The 25,284-nt window shown below is 40.0% G+C and overlaps 1 protein-coding gene across 1 annotated transcript in view; it reads left to right on the forward strand.

Moving 5' to 3' along the window:
- The window catches only part of IGSF11 (immunoglobulin superfamily member 11), a 120,960-nt gene extending 107,881 nt beyond the window's left edge, over window positions 1-13,079 (forward strand). The window contains exons 4-7 of the mRNA XM_081086902.1: window positions 916-1,071; window positions 8,188-8,310; window positions 9,093-9,243; window positions 10,819-13,079. Coding sequence (XP_080943028.1) covers window positions 916-1,071; window positions 8,188-8,310; window positions 9,093-9,243; window positions 10,819-11,260 — 872 coding nt within the window. The 3' untranslated portion in view covers window positions 11,261-13,079. The remainder of the gene's footprint in view (window positions 1-915; window positions 1,072-8,187; window positions 8,311-9,092; window positions 9,244-10,818) is intronic.
- The last annotated feature ends 12,205 nt before the right edge of the window (window positions 13,080-25,284 follow it).

The following is a 25,284-nucleotide window of genomic DNA, read 5'->3' on the forward strand; positions in this document are numbered from 1 at the left end:
GAGGTCTGCCTGGTTTTTGTTTGTAAAGTGATAAAGGACCTTGCTGAGGTGATCTTAGCCAGAGTGGAGCTGACAGGCTAAGTGGTCGCTCTCCCTTGAAATAACTTCTCTACAAGTGGTCTCTTTCAGTAGTGAAAAAAATTAACTGTGGTAAAATACATGTAACATAACATTTACAGTGCAGTTCAGTAGTGTTAAGTACATTCCCATTATTGTGCAACCAATCTCCATAACCACTTTCACTTTGCAAAACTAAAACTCTGTACCCATTAAACAACATGCCACTCTACCCCCAGCTGATGGAGGCCACTGTTCTACTTTCTGTTCCTATGAATTTGATTACTCTAGATTTCTCATATAAGTGGAATCATAATTTGTCTTTGTATGACTAGCTTATTTCACTCAGCATAATGTCTTCAAGGTTCATCAATGTTGTACGTGTCAGAATTTTCTTATTTTTCAGGTCTAAATAATATTTCATTGTATGTATAACTACATTTCACTTACCCATTCATCTGTCTATAGACACTTGGGTTGTTTCCACCTTTTAGTATTATAAATAATGCTGCTGTGAACATACATATTCAGCAGTGTTTATAAAGGCAATATGTTGAACAAAGGATCTCAAGAATTCTTTTTAGGAAGCAGGGTGAAAGCAAGTCCATAAGATACCTTGAAAATGTGGCCAGAGAGTGTAGCCCCTTTTACATACTTGTTCCCTGCTAACTGAAGTTGTAGGCACCTATGCCCAAGCCCTGTGAATAGTACATGACTGTCACAGGCTTCACTCAGGTAGTCTCCTGGTATGTGTCCCAAAAGCAGTGAGGTTCTAGTGTACTGAATGTTGGGTCTCACCTCTGTCATCGTTTGGCTTGTAGTGATTGCATACTTTGTTGCTTATTCTTCCTATTATAGTTCCCCCTTCCGCCCCTCACTGCCAAATCCAAGGATCCCAGGATATGGGCAGCGATGTTATCCTGCTCTGCAGCTCTGAGGAAGGCATTCCTCGACCAACTTACCTTTGGGAGAAGTTAGACAATACCTTCAAACTACCTCCAACAGCCACTCAGGGTATGTAGAGCGTTGCTTTACTGATTTAATTAGTTATTGTGGAAAATTTCGGTTCTAAGACTCACAAAGTAATAGCTTTCATAGATTAAAAAAAAAACACAGTATTTGTAACTGCTGAAAAAGCTATCTGGATCATTTTGTGTTTTCACCTATAAAGAGAACAAAACATTTTATTATATCTTCTCATTGCTGGTTTTATGAAATGTAGATTATTCAGTGGTAACTATATATGGAAATTCTGTTCCATAATAGTGAAGATTTTAAAATAGCTCAATGGTAGCTTCTTTGTATTGTTAACTGTAAGATAATCCTTGAAGTTTATCGCTGAGAATCCACTTCCTATTTGAGATGCAACTGCCTACTTTAGTATGAGGAACATCTGCATGGTCATGGAAGGGCTAATCATCCTGTTTGCAGCCTCATGTCTAATTAGAGGAGGAAGATGGGAAAGAGAACAGGAAAAGGCCCCGCCGATCATCCAGGAGTTGATCACACCAGACAGGTAAACATAGGGAAGGCATGACTATCACTGATGGTTTTCTACATGTTCATCCAGCTATTTATATTTGATACTAAAAGAAACACCCCTGTAAAATTGAGGAAAATGTATGAAATAAAATGAGGAAAATTATAGAATTATACATAAAATCTATTTAAAAAATTAGGAATTAGCAATCTCGGGTGTTGCATCATCTATAATACAGAACATGTTTCCTGCAGCATTTTCAGGGAAGATGTAAAAATCTTAAAGAATTGGCAGTTAATGGAGAGATCTAAAACAACCTTAGTTATGCCTGAGTAGTATGAACAATGGAAAAGGAAAGTCCTAAGTTGTATGTGAAGTTAGACATATCAAAGAAGCAGGACCACCAACTTCTTAAAGAGCTTGTAAGTTTTCTTCCAGAATCAAAACAGAAATATCCTGGGCCTCCCATCACCTTTAAGTTAACTTAGTCCAAATTTCATTATTTTAAAACATTTCTTTAACATAATATTTTTGTTACTCTAATAATGATTACTGCAATCTTGTTGTTCTCTACTGATTTTTTTTATTGGTTAAGTTTTTAGCTACACTGTGGGTTAAATAGCTTTATTTCTGTACTAACTTGTTGATCTCACCATTGTAAGTGGTATGTTTGAAATAGAACTTGTCTTCAAATCCTGAAATTATATTTAAATTGTAGGCTTTTCAGTGACAGTTTTCTGTGGTAGTTTACCTCTTTTGACCTGTGTTGTCTTTTGTAAAATAAGGGGGTTAAACAGTATCTTGAAGATGATCTTGTCCATTTTAAGATTTTATGATTTATTTTATAACATTTCTTTGAAATACTGGGTTGAGTCTGGAATACAAATGAACATGTAAAAGTGGTTGTTTGTATATAAGTTGTGAAATATTTATAGAAAGAACTTTCCATACCTTTGTATCAGTCAAATTTTTTTAAAGATAGAAACATCAATGATAAGACAGAATCATTGATAGGCTGCCTCCTGCACACCCCTTACTGGAGATTGAGCCTGCAACCCAGGCATGTTCCCTTGACTGGAATCGAACCTGGGACCTTTCAGTCTGCAGGCTGATGCTCTGTCCACTGAGCCAGACCAGCTACGGCACATTTTTTGATATTTTCTTTGCAACTTGAATATTCTTTGATTCTTTGGGTATACAAGAGAATTGGGATGCAAAGATGAAAATGTTTGTCTTTTATAATTCAAACTCTGGATCAGTTATCAGAATTACTTTAGATAATTTCATGTTTCATAATAATGCACATTATTATTTGGGGGTGTCAGTTCCCCGAACCCCTGTGTTGTTCAAGGGTCAGCGGTAACTTTATAGTAGAGAGACCTGGTGGATACCACTTTAACCAGGTGATCAAAGTGAACATTATTAATGTTGTTAGAAGCTCTTATCCTGTGCCTCCTAATATATACACTGAGAAGGACATAACATCATTGCTGTGGTATTCCTGTCAAAAACACAACCTGAACCCAATCAGGAGGAAACATCAAGCAAACCAAAGGGAAGACAAACTGTTGCAGGCGGGAAGAAACTAAGGAGATAAAACAATTAAATGCAGTGCGGAATTCTGAATTAGAATCTGGACAGAGGAAGAAATAGCCAAAAAGGACATTATTGGGACAATTGATGAAATCTGAGTATAAACTGTGGGTTAGACAATAACTGTTGTACCAATGTTAAATTTCTTGACTTGGATGCTAGTCCTGTGATTGCGTGAAGAATGTTCTTAGGAAATACTAAGTACTTAGTTGTAAAGAGGGCCAATGCCTTCAACTCACTCTTTAAAACACACACACACACACACTCACTCACTCACTCACAAAATATTTTTATTGATTTCAGAGAGGAAGGTATAGGGGGAGAGAGAGATGAGGAAGGAGAGTCATGGATCAGCTGCCTTCTGTACTCCCCCCACTGGGGACCTAGCCTGCAGCCTAACTCAGCATGCGCCTTGACTAGAAATTGAACCTTGACCTCCTGATTCATAGGTCAATGCTTAACCACTGAGGCACCATGGCCGGGCTTCAACTCACTCTTAAATGGCTCATAAAAATATTTATATGCTTAGTGAGAAAATTATAAACCTAATAGGGCAAAATATGAACAGTTGTTGAATCTGAGTAGATGATATACAATATATAGAGTTCCTTGTGACAGTCTTGCAACTTTCTGTAAGTTTAAAATTATGTCAAAATAAAAGTTACCCAAAAGTTGTCCTCATATAGTTCATATGTGGATAGTCAAGAGATGAGTAGATTTAGAACCAGTATCCTAGGAGGTACACTTCATTTTCATATGGAAAAATAATTGTGGATTCAGTATTATCCTTTTGGTATATACTTTCGAATTCTAAGGTAAGTGAAAACTGTATTTAAGGTCGATATTATTTCAAGCAAAATGTAGCCCTTTGGTCTGTGCTTCTAAGGCTTGTACAACTGGCCCAGGTTCCACTAAGTGGAAGCATAATGCCTGAGACAGTTCAGCAGCTTCTACATCAGGGGTCTCAAGCAGGGACAGTTCCACTGGGCAATGTCGGGAGATGTTGATTGTCACAGCTGGGAGGAGGTGCTACTGGCAGCTCGTGGGCAGAGGCCGGGACTGCTGCTAATAAGCGTCCTATGATGCATGGGACAGCATCCACAATGAGGAATTATCCAGACCAAAATGTCAGTAAGTGAATTACATGAATAGATTTTCAAACATTGCACCATCCTTACATTTCTGAAATAAAGTCTGTTTGTGATTATTTTTAAACAAATTGCTCCATTCAGAATCCTAATATTTTAATGGAATTTTTGCATCTGTGATCATAAGTGAGGAGAATGGCCTATGAGTTTTCTGCCTTCTATTGTCCTTGGTTCAATTTTAGTATCACATTATACAGTGGCCTCAAAATGAGTTGGGCGGCTTTTCTTCATTTTCTATTTTCTGCAACAGTATGAATAAGATAGAGATTATCTGATTATTTTATAGAATTTGCCTAAGCTTTGCCTTGCTGTTATGTTTTGTTGGTGGATTTTTGACTATTGATTCAGTTTCTCTAATGGTATAAATTTATTTTTATTTTTCTGTACCTGTTTTTCTAGTAAATTTTTTTTTGTCAAGTTTATATACATGTCAGCATCAAATTGTTTCTGTATACAAAGCAGAAGAGTGTATCTTAGAGGGTAGGTTCTGGAGTTAGAGGATGTGGTTGGAATCTTGACTTGAAAAACTACTGGCTATGTTTTCCCCATTGTGGCTTTCTTTGGTTAATTCTTGCCAGCATGTTTCAGGTGTCCTTGCTTTATGTTTTAGGTGTATCTCCTATATATAGCATGTGTCTAGATTTAGTTTGGTTTTCAGTTTGCAATTTGAGAGCCTTTGTCCATTTTTTTATTACATCCATTTATATTGTGATTATGGATAAATTTAGATAGATTGCTAATATTTTGTTTTATATTTTATCCTCCCCTAACCTTCTACTGATTATTTCAGTGTTTTTTTGTTTTGTTTTTTATAAATTATGCCTTTTTCCTTCATGGCTCCTAAGGAATCCTGTGTTGTCCTCATCCTTTTATAATTGAATAGCACAGTGGAGAGAGATGATGAGCTCTCCTTCTTGCTGAGAACTCTGCAGAACTTGGTGTGGAGATCACAGATGGAGCATGAGGGTATCTTAAGCATCACCATAGTCCAGCACTCACATGTTACAGGGAGAAGCCTGAGGTCTGGGGAGGACACTGGGCTTGCCTAGGGTCTGTGGATAGAAAGAACTACTGTTCCTCTTCCATGTTAGGGAGCCTCAGGCATCTTGATTCTCCTTCCTGAACTTCCCTTGTCGACCCCCTCCCCAGTGAGAGTGTTTCCATAATTCTCCTAGGAGTGTAACAAAGTCTTCACCCACTGAAGTTGCTGAATGAGCAGGCACTTATTTTTCTCTTTATCCTTCTGACTGAAGACAAGAGCAAGTCCCGTGGGATGTACTCCCTGTTCTTAAAAAATTAAGGTTATCACAACTGTATTTGTTTTTCTGTATATTCTTCCATTCTTGAAAGATGTGTGTGTATGTACATACATAGATACAACCCGTATTCTGTACAACTACTTAAGGATAGCGTATTATGCAAGGTAGAGAGACATAAATGCAATTAGACATATTATTGCCTGGCTGGTGTTGCTCAGTGTTTGAATGTTGATCTATGAACCGGAAGGTCATGGTTTGATTCCCTATCAGGGCACATGCCCAGGTTTCAGGCTCGATCCCCAGTAGGGGGTGTACAGGAGGCAGCAGATCGATGATTCTCATCATTGATGTTTCTGTCTCTCCCCTCTTCCTCTCTGAAATCAATAAAAATATATTTAAAAAATTAAAGAGACATAGTGTCTAATGGAGGAGACACATATAAAGATACTAGAGGCCTGGTGCATGAGTTTGTGCATGGGTAGGGTCCCTTGGCGTGGCCTGCAGGGATTGGGCCGAAACTGGCAATCCAACGCTGCTTGCAGCTCCTGCGTGCCGCTGCCTCTCATCCCTGCCCCGCTGTACCTTCCGCGGGCTTGTGCCCAGCCAGTCCTCATTGGGAGAGGCTCATGTGATTCTATGTAATCTATAATAATCTATAATAATAAAAGGGTAATATGCTAATTGGACCGGATGTCATTCCGGATGTCTTTCCTGACAAAGCCAGGGCCAGAGGGAAGCCAGCCTGGGTCCCAGGTGCCTGTGGGTGGCCCGAGCGAAGCCAGCCCAGGTCCTGGGTGTCTGCCGGTGGCTGGAGGAGGGAAGCCGGTGCCGGCAGCCGGGGGAAGGAAGGCCTACTCTTGTATGAATTTTCATGCATCAGGCCTCTAGTGTTAAGAAAGGGGATCCAAATATCACATTATTCAGATATTTCCCACTAATGTTCATTGCTGTTTTCCAGTGTTTGAATATTTGCTGTAGACTTCAGTTCTTTGTAAATGCTTCAACAGCAGAAATGCAAAGAGAAGGAGATGGGAATGTTGCTGTAGAATACACTGACATGTAAACAGAAATGGATTTAAAATCTGAATTGGCAAAAGCGATATCTACTTCAATGGCAAAATCAGACCAAAGAGACAAAACATTTTCAATGTTAAATAAAAGAAATGAGCCAGTACGAAACGGATGTACCCTAACATCTGCCTTGAAGGTGCTTTGGACCTTCTCTTAATGGGCATAGGTTCTCTTCCTGTCCATTCTCCATTTATATCTTAATTCAGCATTACCACAAAAATTAAATAAAATTTTCTACCTCTGGAAAATTTGGCATGAAACAATGATCAAGTCTGTTGAATAATGCACTTAATGCTGTATTGTTTTAAAATTTTCTTTTAGAATGACAGAGCTTAAATATTAAGTATTTGTGATACTACCTTTGAGTATTTAAATAGACTTTAATTTGGCATTTAGTTTTACTGTTTTTTATTATCAAATGTTTATATCAGTTTGAGATCATGTTTTACATATTATTGAAATGTATTATTTTGCCATAGTATATTCATAAGCCATCCATTTATTATTGTTTTGTACAGAATACCTCTGAACTTTTATGGAAGAAATGACTTTATTATGATTATTAATTATTTAAAAATACATAAGTCATATAAAAATATAGAGTGATTTATGATTTGTGAATGCCTATTTCTCAACCTCAAATCCTGAGCTACTAGTCTGTATTGAAAATTTGGAGACATTCAACATTTTTCTTATGATTTTTTCTTTTGATTTTTTTTTTTTTATGATTCAGAAAAATTTAAATTTCCCAAGCAATGCCAGGAAGGATTTTTCCTTGGCAAGCATGATCAGGCACCATACTAAGCTTGTTCCATCCATTATCTCCTTTTGTCCTCATAGAGACATGATGTAGAGGCATGTTGGTAGATCCATGTCACACATGAGGAAACAAAGACATAGATGAAGATGAGGTAGCACATTCGGGACCACATGTGTTAGGGCAGATTGCAGCCCAGGCACTTTGAGTGTAGAACACATGCAGAAGTGGTCTGCAACGGAGCAGAGAGGATGGAAGTGGAAATGTACACCTTTACTTCTGTCCACCTCTGAAGGGCACTTTAGTCCGGCTGCATAGCGTACATGGGACGGTGTTGCTGCCAGCTAAAACCGAGTGGGGTGCAATGTCATGTGTGCTTTCAGATTATGGTTCCACACTGTTGAACTTTCCCTATTCTTTAAAAGAAAGCAGACAAAAAGAACATTTATTTTCTAACTCCATTTCAGCAAATTGCTCCCATCCCAGAGCAGGCCAAGTGAAGTGAAGGACTGAGGAACCAGCCCACCGCCTTTCTGATGGGCCATGTGCTTGTCCCTGAGTCAGTCCGGTGCTTGCTGATGAGCTGCTCCCGGCTCCGCTCTGCATTGCCTGCACAGACAGCCCTCCCTGTGCATCTACAGATCTTTAACGCGGTGTCCTGATGTGGGTCTTTAAAATTCATGAAAAAAAAAATCTCTGCCAGAAAAGGAAAGCTATTGATACTTCTCCCGTGTCTATTTTTATAGTCTTGTCTTCTGCTGATTTCTTTGGTTTTCTTACTTTTGTCCTCTAACTCCTACTTGGTTGCCGTTTTCCTGGCAGACCAGGTCCAAGGAACAGTCACCATCCGGAACATCAGCGCGCTGTCGTCAGGTTTGTACCAGTGCGTGGCTTCTAACGCCATCGGGACCAGCACCTGTCTTTTGGATCTCCAGGTTATCTCCCGTAAGTATGTAGCCTTCTGATGTCCACTTTGGGTCTGAGACTGGGAATGAAGAGAAATGCTGACTTGTTTTTAAGATTCTTTAAAGATTAAATAGAAATTTGTTTGTTTTAATCATTATTGAAAATATTTTACAAGTGTATTAGTATACTTTTCAGCTTCAGCAATATGACATCTTCTCTATGAAAAAATGTCTTTCTCCCCAGAATCAGTAGAATCGAATCAATTCTGATGGTATAATGCTATAGACATTATACAGTTTGTGATGATCTATGGCCATGGTCAAGACAAGACCTTCTTGTATTTTCTCCAAATTCCTTATAGCAGCTTAATTGTTGAATGCCCTGATCATAAATAAGGAGTACAGAATTTTTCTCTTCATTTGAGAATTCTGGGTTATTAGAATTCTAGTTGCAAAAGGGAGTGATCTGTTTGGAATGGGCTGATAAGTTAGCCGACAGATTGCTAGGTTCCTGTGGGGCAGGTCGGGTAGGTAAGACAGGCACCATCTTTTTCCTGCTCTGCTGTAGGTGTGGCTCTCCTGAAGCTGAGTCAGGTAACTGTTCATTTCCTGAATAACTGCGAGCCTGCTGTGCCTCAGTCCTAGCACTGGGATACAGAAAGTTAAGGGAGGTTTAACTTTATATGGATGCAATACTTTAGGCAGTTTTGTACATTTTTAAGGAGATTCTCTAGTGAACTTAGTTTATAAAGTTGCATGGGTACATACTATTTCTCTCTCTTTTATTTTGTTGTTTAAATACACCTTACATATATTTTGCAGCGCAGCCCAGGAGCGTTGGACTAATAGCTGGAGCCGTTGGCACTGGTGCAGTTATTGTCATTTTTTGCATTGCACTAATTTTAGGGGCATTCTTTTACTGGAGACGCAAAAATAAAGAGGAGGAGGAAGAAGACATTCCTAATGAAATAAGGTTTGTGTGTCAGATCATTTGTCCCGCTTAGCCAATGTCTATATTTCCATTCATTTTGGGAAACTAAGATTTCTTTGCTTATCTTATGACTGTGATGGCCAACATAGTTAAGATGGCTAAAGGATATTTTCTTGTATGTGCTATCACTTTTCCTCATGGTGCTAGTCAGCTTTCTCTGCGGGATCATGAAAGGGGAGGACTAGGAGGACACAAGAGAAGAATGTCCCCTTTCTCTCCCAGATCTCCAGGGTCACTGGGGTTAGGTGGCTGCCACAGTAGAAAAGTTAGATTAGAACATGTGTTTAACATTGACACATAGTATAGATGAGAACATAAAGCACGAAGGAATATGATCAGAGCATACCTGTACCCAGATAGGCCACAGCACTATGGCTTGGTGTGAAAGACAGTTCAGTCAAGAATATAAACATCTTAAGAAAACAATGTCAAAATGATCTTTAAAGAAAAGTGACTCTTTTTTTGTTGTTAATCCTTGCCAGAGGGTATTTTTCCCCATTAATTTTTTTAGAGAGAGTGGAAGAGAGAGGGAGAGAGAGAGAAAGAGAGGGAGAGAAACATCAATGTGAGAGAGACACATCACTTGGTTGCTTCCTGCACGTGTCCCAAACAGAGCCAGGGAACAAACCCCAACCCAGGCACATGCCCTTTACCAGGAATCGAACCAGTGACCTGATGGTCCACAGGCCAGTGCTCTAACCACCTAGTGACATTGGCCAGGACAAGAAAAATGATTTTTGGCATATGGTGGAAATAGGAAGGTTCAGGCTCAGAATGAGATCGCATCGTATCATATCCTTATTGAAAAAGCTATCACCTCCTCACATAAACTATTTTTGCTCTTTACCCAACCCTGCAGACTTGCAGATATTCTTATATTAATTGTCACCCCCATTTGATCAGAGGTTTATTGACCATCTGAGCTGTCTATTTTACATAAAACATCTAGTGGAATGATAGTCAATAACTGTTAAATGAATTAACCTCTTAAATTAAATTAATGACTTCTCTTAGCATCTTCTAATTCTTAAGGGTTTATGTATACAGGAACAGATTTCATCCCAGCATAACATTACTGAGGAAAACTTCTTTTCGGCCGACCACAATGGTCTCTCAAACCCCAAAGTGCAATAAGATCAGGCCTATTCTAACCATTTCTTGAAGTTCTTCACACCCAGAGCTTAGTTTCCTAGCTATGTTATAGCAGCTAGCTCAGCAGAATTCTTCACAGACTATTTTCCTATTTAGAGCAAATGCATACACACACACACACACACACACACACACACACTTACACACTTTTTTTGTTATATTGGAAAACACAAGTCTTTGAGAGATTTGAAATGTCCTTTTGTAGTCTTGGAGACTGAGAAGCTGAGGAAAAATTTCTAGGGCATTGTCTCAGAGGGAATGAATGTTAAAGCCAAGGCCACCAGAGCTGCTGTGGCCTTTCCTGAGGATTTGTATTTCAGACATGTTATCCTTAATGTAGAAGAAAGTCCTGGTAGGTAAACCTGAAGGAAATCCCAATGACAACTTTATTCTCTTCCTTTTCAGAGAGGATGATCTTCCACCTAAATGTTCTTCTGCCAAAGCATTTCACACCGAGATACCCTCCTCTGAGAACAACACATTGACCTCCTCTAATACCTACAACAGCCGATACTGGAGCAATAATCCAAAAGCTCATAGAAACACAGAGTCATTCAACCACTTCAGTGACTTGCGCCAATCTTTCTCCCTGCACTCGGGCAATGCCAACATACCATCCATCTATGCTAACGGGACCCACCTGGTCCCAGCTCCACATAGGACTCTGGTAGTGACAGCCAACAGAGGCTCATCACCGCAGGTCATGCCCAGGAGCAATGGCTCGGTCAGCAGGAAGCCTCGGCTGCAGCACACACATGCCCACACCATCAGCCAAGCAACGCTGGAGCGAATTGGCGCTGTCCCTGTCATGGTGCCAGCCCAGAGTCGGGCCGGGTCCCTCGTATAGGACATGAGCAGATAGTGTTCAGAAAAAAGCCAGTGTGATGCCCCATGCACAGGGTGGGGGTGGTGGATGAGTGCGGGGAAAGAAACACTTTCCTTATCATGATACTAGTAAAAAGCACAGAAAAGAAAGTTAATGCTGTTACCTGGCCACTGAGATTTGTGAAATGAGCCAGAATGTCTGTCCTGAAGACTTGTTTCTCCGCCTCCGATGCCCCGGGATCCTAGTCAGTAAGTTGGATCTCAAAGATGTGCCAAGCCAAGGGAAAGATGTGAGCAGAATAGCACGTGAAATCTACACTGCAGTCCAGATGGGTTTGTTCTCTAGCTCATGCCTAAATCTTTCAAGAGACTCAAGTGCCAGATGGAGTTTAAAGAATGACATTATTTTAAAAGATAGGTGTCTTTAGAAAAGTAATGAACATCTTCCTATCCCCTCTATACATAGAGGGCAAAGGGCATGAATGGTTACTATCTGTCCCTACATCACAGAATCAAAACTTTTTACACAAGCAGAATTCAGTAAGAGGTGGTGGGGGGGAACAAAAGAAACTTCTTTGAGAAGCCGATTCATAGTTCCTTATTTCTGAACCATGAATTTCATATTTGGAATATTGCTCTATGGACAGATTCTTGCCTGTCTAGGTTTTTCTAGGGTCTGCTACAGATCCATGACAATTACTGTTGATTATTTCCCGGGAAAGTATTTTTTTAAAAGAAATGTATTGGTTTTTTAAAAAATACATGGAGGCATTGGACTAGGAAATAAAAGACTGTTGCTAGTTAACACCACAGTCAGTGACTATTCACTGGGCCCCCGGAGGGCCATCAGGAAAGAGCGAGGCTGGGGGGTGGGGGGCGGCACAGGAGGGAGGCAGGCAGGTCCAGGGACTGGAGCATCCCTGGCGGCCCCTCGGAGCAGGGCGTCCGGGTGCCTTGCTATCACACCAGGTCATTCCTACTGAGGGCAGCACCTGATGCCTTTTGTGCTGAGGGAGATAACTTTCTCCTTGTTTGACAAGCAGAGGTTAGTAGGTAGTTACAGGGCAGGAGTTGTTTTGTTTTTCTTCAAAATAATTATTTTTGTGAAAGATGGTACTGAGACCGAAAGGATGTGTCTTCAGGTATGCTCCTGGGAGGGTCTGCCCTGTATTTGTCAGAGCTCAGGGTTGCAGTTGTGTCCAAATGCATTTTATACCCCTGTGAAGAGGCTCCTTTTGTGATTAATTACCCGGTGTGGCCTTAGAGTTCACCCGGTAATTTACAAACTCCCCCACTCTCTTTTGTGCTCTGTAGATAGGGTCATACTTGGATTGGTGACTATCTTGCCTTAATCACACTATAAGCAGCACACAAATGTTTTCTTCCCAGACTTTTCCCTAAATTAGTTACGATCCTGACCCCCGTGATTCCATAGGAGCATCTTTTCTTTTCCCGGTATTATCTCTTACTCCCTCATCCCACTATGCTTTTTGCTCTGTTTTCCTACAAGCGTAGTTACAACAGGGAGTGGCCTCCTCATGTTCAGACTTCTTTGACTAAATGGAAACCAACAGCTGCTGCCTACACTATTTTTCCAAGAGGGCTAAGATCAGAACCTAACCATTCCGATACTGATGAAAACTGAATTTACTTTAGCATTGCTTATTTTTTTCATTTGATGGTTCTTGACTTTGTAAAAAAAATTTAAATGAATGTCTATCCTTTTTAATAAACACAAGTGTGAAAATACTATGACACAGAGATGATAATATCAGATGTTTAGAAAGCATTTATCTTGCATTTCTTTATTTCTAATTATCTAAAATTTAATAAAAGTTTATTCATATAAAAACAAGTTGTCATTAATTATCATAATACTAATGAATGGATGATTTTGTATTCCCCTTAATTTTATAAGCATTTTCCATTCTGTTAGATAGTATTCATGATCATTTTAATGAGTATATAATATTCCAAATATTACTTTCATTGTTAGAAATTTAATTTGGGTCCAGTTCTTACATGTGTGATTATAGATGTAATGACCTTTCTCATTCATTGAGCTATTTTTATATTTCATATTTCCTGCTTTTTTCAGCCCTGAATCTCTATCACCTAGAACAGTGCCTAATATGGGTGTTGAGTAGACAAATGACTGATAAATTCTGAACTGAAGTTGCCAAGTTCATAAAGTTATGATCATGATTGTAACTCTTGATATATACAGGGGTTGACAAAAGTAGGTTTACAGTTGTTTATATGAAAAAAGATAGGATTATACTAATACAAGAATAAACTCTGTTTTGTGTTCTTAGAACTGTAACCTACTTTTTGCCCATCCTTGTATATTGGATCATTGCTTTGTTTTAATTTTTTTTGCGATAACTATGCATTTACATGCAGTTCTAAGAAATAATAGATTTCCATATACCCTTCACCTCATTTCTCCCAAAGGTAATATTTTGCATAACTGTTATACAGTATCACACATTGACAGTCCATCAACCTTATTCAGATTTCAAGTTATACATGCACTCATTTGTGTGTACGTGCACATATTTAGTGCAATTTTATCATGAGTAGGTTCATGTGACCACCACAGTCATGATACAGGATTCGTTATGCTTTCCTTATATAGTTACAGCTCCCTCTGCTTCAAGTCCCCAATCCCCAATGTGCTCTTTTTCTCTATAATTTTGTCATTTCAAGAATGTTATGTAAATGGAACCGTGCATTATATAACCTTTGAAGATTGGCTTTTTAAAAAATTCAGCATAATTTTTTTGAAATCCATTCAAGTTGCATGTATCAGTAGTTCATTCCTCTTTATTGCTGAGTAGTATTCTGTGGTACAGATGTACCTCAGTTTGTTTAACCATTTATCCATTGGTGGGTATAAAGGATATTTGAGTTGTTTGCAGTTGTGGGCTTTTAAAAATAAAGCTGCTGTGAACATTTAATTTTTACTGTGAACATTTTTCTACAGGTCTTTGTGTGAATATAAGTTTTTATTTCTCTGAGATAAATACAGTTGCTCCAGCACCATTAGTTGAAAAGCCTACTTCAGTGAATTGCTTTTACACCATTGGAAAAAAATCACTTAGTTACAGTTGTATGTCTCTAGCTGTTCCACTGATCTTTGTGTCTATCCCTCCAAAGATAATATAGTGACCACTGTAGCTGTTTAACAAGCTTTATCATCTGGTAGAGTGGTTCCTCTCACTTCATTCTTCTCTTTAAAAATGTTTTAGCTATGGTAGTCCCTGTGCCTTCTCATATACATTTTAGAAGAAGATGGTCTATGCCTATAAAACTCCTTGATGTGTTGATAAGGATTGTATTAAACCTATAGATAAATTTGGGAAGAACTGGCATCTTGACTACTTGGAGTCTTCCAGTCCATGAACTTGGTATCTCTCCTTTCATTTATGTCTTTGATATATTTCATCAACATTTAGTAATTTCGTACATGTTTTGTTGAATTTATCCCTAAGTATTAATTTTTGAAGCAATTATAAATGTTACTGTGTTTTAAATTTTGTTTTCTATATATTAGATTTTAGTAAATAGAAATGTAAAAGAAAAAAGGAAATGTAATTGCATTGTATGTTCTAGAACCTGCTGTACTCACTTTTTCAGAGTGTCTTTTCATTTTTGTAGATTCCTTGAGATTTTCGACATACATAATCATGTCATCTGCAAATAGGGACAGTTTTACTTCTTTCTCTCCAATCTGTGTGCCTTGTTTGCATTATTATAATGGTTAGAACTTATAAGAGTAGTGAGTATGATATCCTCTTGTTCCTAATCTTAGGAGGAAATAATTTTTTTACCATTAAATATTTTAAATATCTTTTTCTCAGTCATAAGGTGATGAATAATTTTTGTTTCAACCATCAAGTATGATTAATAAGATTTATGAGAAGTCCATATTTCTACACTTTCCTGTTACACTTTCTTCCTGCCTGATTCTTTCTTTTATCATTTCCTGTATTTGAAGAACTTCTTTTAGCCAGTTTGTTAGGATAGGTCTGCTAGCAACAAATTCTATTAGTTTTCTTTTGTCTGATAATGTCTTTATTTCCCCTTCACTCCTCACTGGATACAGTATTCATGGTTGACAGTTCTTTTCTTTCAGCACATGAAAAATTTGGGAAGTGTTCAGCCATTGTTTCTTAACATACTCTTTCAGCCCTAATCTCTTTCTCATATCCTTCTGGGACTTTGATGATGGATCTGTTGCTATTGTCCCACAGGTTCCCGAGGCTCTGCTCATTTTTTTGGTCTATTTTATCTCTGTTGTTCAGGGCAAATCCTATTGATCTGTCCTCAGGTTTATTGCTTTCTCTCCTCTGTTATTTCCACTGTACTATTGAGCCCATCTAGCAAGTGTCTTCTTTAAAATATCATTTGCTGTGTTTTTTAGTTTGATAACTTACATTGCTTTTTCAAATTTTAATTATTAACTTAAATTACAATTTACATTGAAATACAATTTACATATCATAAAGTTTGTTTATATAAAGTATACAATTTGATATGTTTTTAGTTTGTTTATAGAGTTGTACAAACATCACCATAATCTAATTTTAGAAAATTTTCATCATTCCCAAAGGAAACCTATACTCACTAATAGTCCCTCTTTGTACCACTCTAATTTCAGCTTCCAATCTCTATAGATTTGCCTGTTCTAGACATTTCATAGATGTTTGTGTGTGTGTGTTGTGACAGGCTTATTTCACTTAGCATAGTTTTTCCTAGATTCAGCCATGTTGTAGCATGTATGATTGCATCTTTCCTGTTTCTTTAGTTAGATTATCTAGTTTTACAGTTAGATTCAAGAGAATTCATAATTGCTCACTGAAGCGTTTTTATTGTAACTTATACAAATCTTGTCAGACAATTCTAATATATGATTCATCTTGATGTTGCCATCTATTGATGGTCCTTTCTCATTCAAGTTGTGATTTTCCTGATCTATGGGGGTAATGAGTGATTTTTATTTTTTCCTGGACATTTTAGGTATTACATAAGAGACTCTGGAAACTCCTTTTAATATATACATACTAAAGGTCTGGTGCATGAAATTCGTGCACTGGAGGGGGGGGGGGCGGTCCCCTCAGCCCAGCCTGTGCTCTCTCGCAGTCTGGGAGCCCTTGGGGGATGTCCACCTGCCGGCTTAGGCCCGCTCCTGGGGATCAGGCCTAAGCCTGCAGTCAGACATCCCTCTCGCAGCCCGGGACCCCATGCTTCTTACCACCTGCCTGCTCACTGCTCCTTACCGCTTGGCTTGCTGCTCCTTAGCACTGCTGTGGAGGTGGGAGAGTCTCCCACCACCACCTCTGTGCTCACCAGCTGTGCGCCCAGCTTCTGGCTGAGTGGCTGAGTGGCGCTCCTCCTGTAGGAATGCACTGACCACTAGGGGGCAGCTCCTGTGTTGCGCGTCTGCCCCCTGGTGGTCAGTGCACATCATAGTAACTGGTCGTTCTGCCGTAATGGTCGCTTAGGCTTTAATTATATAGATTTACAGCAGGCAGTGCCCTTGTTGAAGTGTAACATGGGAGCTGGGTGTGTGTGTTTATTTCTTGATGTGCCCCACCGAGTGCCTCAGCCCTGGAGACCTGTTTGCACTGTTCTGCAGATGGGAAGGACCATAGCTCCCCCAGCCTGTGCTTGTACCTTAATGAAAGTGGGGCGCCAGCTGGTGCGAAGCTGTTGCCTTCAAGTGAGGGTATAAGCTCAGCTCCCGGTGGGGCTGCTGACACCCAGGAGGAAAGAAAGAGAGTGCGGACTCACACCACTTGTTGCTAGAGGGTGGGAGTGAAACTCACCTCCATGCTGCCCTGGGGACCCCGGCAGAAGGGAGGGAGGCAAGTGTAGTGCCACCTCATTCTGCCTTGTTGATGGTGATTGGGTGGAGGATCCCTTCTCCACTAGCCTGCTTAACTGAGGGGGAAATGAACCCTGCCTTGCACCGTCTCTTCCCACCTTGACACTGGGTGTGGGTGCAGGCTCATCTCCTCCCCAGGGCGGAACCAAGGCCCCTGGGTTCTTTCCACTGTCCAGTGTCTTCCAGTATTTTTTTAATTGTAAGAGGGAAGACTATTTTACCACGGGGTTTGCAATGGAGCTATTCCATCTTGGCTGGAACCAGAAATCCTGGGACGTTACTTTTTGAAATATCAGCAGTTAAGCAAATTTACTATACTTTACCATCTGGAAGCTTTGAGGATTCTCATTGTGTATTAAATAAAATTCTTAACTTTGGCTTATCTCATTCAGTTCCTTCTACAAATCCACTATCTTTCCCTTCTCACGTTCTGCTACTCCTCGAATTTTGCACCTTCACTGTCTCCAAATATTCTGTCCTTCAATCCCTTTTTTCAGTCTCTTGAGAAGTGACTGGTGCTTTTATGAACTATAGCATTTAAGGGAATTGTCACCATCTGTATTATATTCCTGTGTTTGTGCACATGATTGATCTCCCCTGCTCGGCTGTAAACGGATTACTCCACAATCATTTTTGATCCCTTGCTGTGTGCTTAACATTATTCTAGGTGTTGGAGATAAAAACAGAAAATAAGCCACTATAGCTACCCGCAAGGAGTTCATATTGCAGGAAGAGTACAGACCCAAAAAGAAATAATTGCAATTAGTGTCATAGGATACAAATAGATGTTTTTACAAGTTCAGGCAGGTGGGATGGTCTCTTCTATATCTTCATTGTGGTCACAACATTTAGCACATTGCTTCACTCGGAGAAAGTGCTTGAAGGATGTGCTAAATTGATGAAACCGAAAATGTATGATCGGTCTCTTAATCTCAGGTGTTAAAAGTAGCAGTCAAATATCAGAAAGCAAGGGTGATGAGAGTCGTTCACCCATGGGGCATATGCTTTTACCAATTTTCTGGGTGGCATTTGATGTTATATCAGAGATTCAGGCATGGCTCAGTGATTGAGTATCTACCAATGAATCAGGAGGTCATGGTTCGATTCCTGGTCAGGGCATATGCCTGGGTTGCAGGCTCGATCCCCAGTGTGGGGCATGCAGGAGGCAGCTGATCAATGATTCTCTCTCATCTTTGATGTCTCTCTCTCTCTCTCTCTCTCTCTCTCTCTCTCTCTCTCTCTCTCTCTCTCATCTCTGTCTGTCTCTCCTCTGAAATCAATAAAAACGTATTTTTACAAAACCACACCTTCCTGTTCTCTTCCCCCAAAGAAAAGGTGTCCTGGCCCTAAAATAATTCACTCTTCACTTCTTACTCCCACCTTCTTTCTGCCTATGTAAGTACCACTCATCTTTGGAAGTTAGAACATTCTTTCAGGGCTTCTTATTTATATCCCCAGGCTATAGTCCTCAGGATGGGCCAAGTAAAACTCTTTCTTAAATTTACAGAGATTCAATTTTCATTGACAGAAGATAAATGCAGTCTAGAGAAAAGGTGACTTGGAAATCCTATGTGTATGTAGTTTTTTATAGCTTTACCTCACATCTCCTTTTCAAATAGGTATTACTTCTCCATTTTAGGTAAAGGCAGGGCACAAAATTCCAGCTTAATCCTAAGACATTAACGATAGAGACACAATTATTAGACAAAGCAGTAAGTGCCTACTGTGTATTTAACATTGTAGTTCTGTCGATAATCTGATTAAGTGTAGCAGGTTGGATATCTGGATTAGATAATTTAGCCTAAGATAATTTACATGAAAGCCACAGTTTTATACTATCCATTATTTTCCCCCCAAGTTCATCAGATTGACATAAGTTTTGCATGTTGGGCTTAGACAAAATTATTTGTCCATGTCCATGGACAAGTTGCAGTTGTTCATTATATTAGACAAGTTATAAAATTGTCCTGAGGTTCCAATTCATCCACAAAGTGGAGAGAATAGTAGTTTCCTTTGAGATTGTGAGGACTAAATAAAATGATGCCCATAAAGTGAGTAGCCATGTGCTCTGGTCATAGTAAATACTCAATATTAGCCATTAGCAGCAGTAGTAGTTCAGAAGCTTTAAATTTCTAGGTGACAGCTAAGTCATTTACACTTACTCTGTATTCCAACTCTTCTTGTCAGAGGTACCATTTGAATGCTGCTGCATATAAAATAGCACTTTGAGACTGTTTAAGAGAAAGAAGACTCTAATTATTGTCTGTCTGCTCAAATAGTCCCTCCTTTCCTATCCCCCCCCATTTCATTCCAAAATTGCACATCTATGTTCTGATTATCTTAAGTCACTGAGGAGAATTAACAGTGTGGGAAAACACAGTTGTAGAGTACCTACTGTATACCAGCCAGCATGCTAATCACTCTGTATGTATCCCATGCAATCCTCAGAACACACTTCCAAGTTTAAGGCTATGCTAATTTTGTAGATCAGAAAATCGAGGCTTACATAGGCTAAGTAATCTGCTCAAGGTCACAAAGCTAGTAAGTTGTAAAACCAAGGGTATTGCTCGCTTATTGCCATAGACTTCCCTTCTATTAAGACAGCTAATAAATATTAAAAATCTCAGCACTGCCTCAAATTTGCCATGGCATAGCTAGAACTCTAAGCTCCCTCCAGTCATTCTTTGCCTATATTAAAAAAAAATGAAAGATTTCCCAACCTTTGACTTTTTAGACCATTAAAGTAATTTTCTCTACACAGTCAAGCGTTCTGAGTCTTCCTTTTAATGTCTACATATTTAGGGAATCTCAGAACCTCTTAATTTTTTCTCATCAGTTTCCTAGGGCATTTGTAATGTGCATAAAATGCTCATTTCCTCACCACCTTTAGCTCTGTAGTCAGAGCTATGGTGAGAGGAGGTTGAATTTGAGGAAATTCTCTTAGATGAGTAGATTGGAGGTGGTCTAAGAAGTCCCTGCAGGCGCGAGGTGGATTTGGAGGGAACAGTGAACTAGAAGGATGCACTGTGTTACCCTGGGAGCTGAGTGTCACACCCCAGCTCGGTCACGTCCTTACAGACTCTCTGCAAGCTGTTTAGCCTCTCTGAGTCTCATTTTCTTCACCTGTAAAATGAGGGTCATAATCCTAACATAGTTCTGAGGATTCAATTAGATAACATGTAAAATTACATAGTTCTTGACAAATTGTAGCTTTGATTTACTTTAGAACTAATTTATTTACATTTTATAAGGAAGAGGGGAAAGTTCCCATGGAGAGACTGCAGAAGAAATGCTGATTTGTATATCTCCTGAGCCATGTATGTTGGTAATGATTTTTTTTAAATTGATTTTTAGAGAGCGAGGAAGGGAGAGGAATAAAGAAATAGAAATATCAAGGAGAAACATCATTGATTGGCTGCTTCCTGCATGCCCCCTTACTGGGGATTGAGCCTGCAAACTGGGCATGTGCCCTGACCAGGAACCAAACCAGGGACCTCTTGGTTCGTGGGTCAGTACTCAACCACTGAGCCACACTGGCCAGGTGGTAATGATTTTTTTTTTTTTAAGTTAAACCCTGTACAAGTTAACTACATGTCTGTGGGGCTCAGTTGGCCTATGGTCCAGTACTGACACTCTCTTGTTCTAGAAGAGATCCATTTCTAGCAGCTCCGTGGGTTGATCCACCCTGGCACCCTCCCCTGTGGAACAGTATCTCCTGACCAGAAAACCACATGGCAGGCACTCTTCTAAGCACTTTACATCTATTCGTTCATTTCAATCCTCACAACAACTCTCTGAGGTTGGACCCGAGGTAGGGTATGCAGCAGAACAGCTGCAATTGATAAAGCTACAGAAACTGTCAAGAGTTAAGACGACCCCCGCCCCCCCCCCCCCCCCCCCGCCCCGCCACCAGATTTATGGCTTAAAACTGGCAGAAACAGGCTGGATCCAACATGGCAACTAATGTCACCTAATGATAAGCCCTATCCTCATTATACACTCATTATACTACATTAGCATGCATAGCACACCCAGAACCACCAGGATCAGAAATGGAAAGCCCATATATGGACAAAAAATAGCAAGAGAGTTCCTCTGAGAAATCTCCACCCCTTTTGTAGGAAGATCCTGCTTCACTGAAACACTCATTTTCCACGCTCCACGCTGGCTTGATTTTAAATTCTTTCCTGTGTGAAGCCAAGAACCCACAGTGGGTCTCAGACCCTCACGGACCTGGGGTCCCCAGACCTCCGGAACGCCTGCATCAGTATGACTATTACCCTCCTTTACCGATGATGAAATGAGTCACAGGCAAGTAATAGTCCAAGACCCACGGCAGTAGCAGAGCTGGGACCAGGATTCTGATGTAGGTAACCTGGCTCTCGGTGGCCACAGTGTGTTTTCTGGTATATGTACCTCCAGAAGAAGAGTAAAAGATGCATTTCTGATCATTTTTAAATTAAGAGGAAGATTTGAATGATTGAGTCCAATACACCCCTCTCCCCAGTTCTCCTTATAACAATCTGGGCTTAACCTTTGGAGAGGAGCGGGTGGCTGGTTCTGGCATCTGACTTCCTCTGCTGGGTTCTTTTGAAGGAAAGGAGCTGAAAGCTCCCATTGTGCACACCCCCAGACCCCCACCCTCCTGCCCCTGCCAGGAGTTGTGAGCAAGTCTCCAGTCTAGAGGCCTATAGAGGAAAACTCTTCATTAGCAATGCACTGATTTGTGACTGCACTTTTATAAAAAGAACAGCTTTAATAGAGGCTTCTGCCGCCTTTTTCTTTTAAGTGTAGTGTTTTTGGTTACTTGCAAAGCACTGAAGAGGAATTAACTTTTAGGTGGTACAAGGAATCGTCGGATGTGTTGCTGCTAGCACTTTTTTTTCGTTGAGTATAAGGGTGAAAAGAATGTTAAATTTCAGGGAGGATTATCAGGAAACAGTTTCTTCTCAGTTGATGAAACACAGACTAAAGTCGGTGGAGGGGGGGGGGATCTTTCACCTAGCTCCGACTTCAATATTCCATATGATGAAAAAAATCACATATTATCTGAAAAAGAGTGAAAACTTGTCATTTTAGTCTTGCACTAAAAACCTCCTAAATCTGTTCAAGAGAGGAGTACAGGACCGGGTAGAAATTTTTGGTCAGAGGAAAGGGAGGCTCAGCTTTAGTCACTCCAGTGTAAGCCCTGACCATGTGCCAGACACAGTCCATACATTATCGTATTTATTCTCACTTCACATCCCTGAGGTAAGCATTCTTTTCCCTGAGGTGCTGGGACAAGGCAGTCATCCTTCATTCCCCTCCACTTCCATGTCCCCCTCCCCCCCACACACTAACCAGCAGAGGTTCAGAGAGAGGAGCTATTAGAGGTGGCAGTCGTTCGGAAAGTGGGCAAAGGAAAGGAAGGTGGAGGATTTTTCCTATCATTCCGCTAGCAGAGAAAATATCTGTTTTCATGTTGCCTGTTGATTTAGAAGGACGGCAGGAGGTAATGGGCGAGCTAGACCTCCCAGCTCCTCAATCCACCCTTTGCCACCACCACCACCTTCACATTAAGTCCAGACTGTGCACTTGGCGTGTCAATATTCTTCCCTTCCTCTCCTTCCCAACTGCTTTTGCTTTTGCCTTTGTTTTTTCCCTCAGTCACCTGGACTGCACGATGGTCTCCTCCGCTGGACTTCCTGCTTTCAGTCCCATCCACGTCCAGTGCACTCTCCACACGGATGTTGATAGAAATGTGGTATTACACCGGTTTGTTGTGCCCCTTAAATATCGCTCATTGCTTACAGAAAGAGGTTGAGTAAAAAATAAAGGTAGATCTCAGTAAGGCCCAACTAATCAGTATTACACTAGCCAGGCAACTATAGTTTCAAAAGCTGTGTAGGCAACAAAAATGTGAATCCTTGTTAAGAATCAGAGGCCCAGAGTGTCCAGGCTCTTTGGTCTGGCACAAGGCCCTCCACGATGCAGCCCATGCTCAGCTCTCCAGCTTCACTTCTCACCCCATCTTCCCTTACCTTATGCTCCCGTCATACCAATATCCCCGATGTCCCTCAGTTCACCCTGTCCTGTTCCTGCACCCCACTGGTCCATCCTTCATTCTGGCATTGCTCTTTTTTTTTCTTCCTTGATGTCTTGGGGTGAATTCATGTTTAATCTCAGCCCAGGAATCACTTCCTAGTGGAAATGATGGCCCTGTCTCGTTGGGGTCCCCACTGTACATCTATGTGCATCTGCATCACCAGTAGGTTGATTTGTTTAAATGGCTGCTTGCCATGATGGATTTGGAGCACCATTGCATTTTGGGTCCTGAGTACACAATGTTTATGGTTACTAAGTGTTTATTGAATAAAATGAATATACTTTACAATTAGTCCAAAGTCACACAGGACACCAGGACTATCAAAGTCCCATGTTCTGTTCTGCTTCCCTACAAGAAACTATGACATAGAAATACTAGGTAAATTGTGGGCTTACTAAAGCACCCATTCTCTTGATGATGACCCCAGAGAACCATCCCAATGTATACATGCTTAAAAGATATTATATTCAGGCTATAGAAATAATTGGTACCTTGCTTTTCATCACTTAATATTACATTAATATATTGTGATTAAATGTTATTTTAAGAAATATTTATGTAGCTGAATTATATGCATTATATTTTTATCAGATTTTTAATCCAGTTTTTTTTCAAACTGTGACTCACAACCCCTTTAGTGACTTGTAATCAACACTCAAAAAAATGAAAGTGGTTGCACTGTACGTAGTGAAGTATGTATTGTCTCATGAATATATGTATTATCTTATGAAGGTTTGTTTCAGATCATATATATATATATATATATATATATATATATATATATATCTGTATATCTATATATATCTCTATCGGTATATAAACATGCAAATGTGTGTTTGGCATGTGAATATATATATATATATATATATATATATATATATATATATATATTAGTCATAAAAGTTCAGAAACTATTGTTTTAAGCATTCTCCAACAGGGGGACATTTAGGGTTTGTTTTACTTTTTACTTTTTTACTATTATAAATAACACTGTAATGGATTTTTCTGTGGATAATTTCTTGAGTTTGTTTTCCTAGAATATATAGATATGGCAAATAACTGGGTCAAAGAATAGGAACTTGTTTAACCTCCTGATATCGTCTACCAAATCATTATCTAAAAAGATTATAGCAAGTTACACCCCTGGTGACAACATATTATAAACTCAATGACTTTTTCAGAATTGGACCCTGAATAATGAATATCCTCAGGCACCAGATGGGGGGAGAAAGCACATTCTGGGCAGAGAAAGCAGAACAGTGAAAGGACTGGGATGGGTGCTGGAAGTGCCTATGATTTGGAGGAATAGAGGGCAGTGTTGTGTGTGGGTGGTGGTTGAAAGCAGCCGGCATATACCAACAGAGCTTGGATCTAGGGTTCAAGGCTTTATGTGCCTTGCTAAGTTTTTTATCCTTATTTTCTGGAAATGGGAGCACCAAAAGTTTTGAAAGCAGAAAGTGAAGTGATGGGGGTCTATAATATAGAAAAACTTAGTTTTAGAAACCAGTTAGGAGACTCTTGACATAGTTTATGTGAGAAAGTAAACTAGAGTCATAAAGGTGAGGATAGAAAGAAGGTACTACCTGAGAGATGTCTCTTCCATAGAATAGCATGGCTTGAGGGTTTGCCAGTAGATGCCCACAGTCAGTAACAGAAATGGGACCCAGTTTGTGTGAGGAGCGTAGATGGTAACAAAGCAGAAACCAGTCTGAGTCCCATTGGAGAAGTCATCAGACAACCTACCTGAAAGGGTGCTGCAGCCCTGGCCCTCACTCCGTGGCCTAAACCTCCACATGGCCTGGGTTTGGCTGTGTTTCTGGAACGATTCCATAGTGGGGTGAGATGGGACACAATCCAAGCACAGGGCCGTTGAGAAGCAGACTTGTCTTTTCCCCATGCCATATCCTTCTCAAAAACTCAGGAAGCCGTTTCTGATGGACAAAACTTAGAAATCAATGCCTTTGGTGGAGGGATGTTCGGATTCTAGATTCTGACTTGAAGAAGGATTATGAAAAACTTTGATATTTAAATACAGTATTTATGAATGCTGAGGAAATGACAAGGGCTCAGG

Source organism: Myotis nattereri, assembly GCF_964212035.1.
Source record: "Myotis nattereri genome assembly, chromosome: 3".
NCBI classification, from domain to species: Eukaryota; Metazoa; Chordata; class Mammalia; order Chiroptera; family Vespertilionidae; genus Myotis; species Myotis nattereri.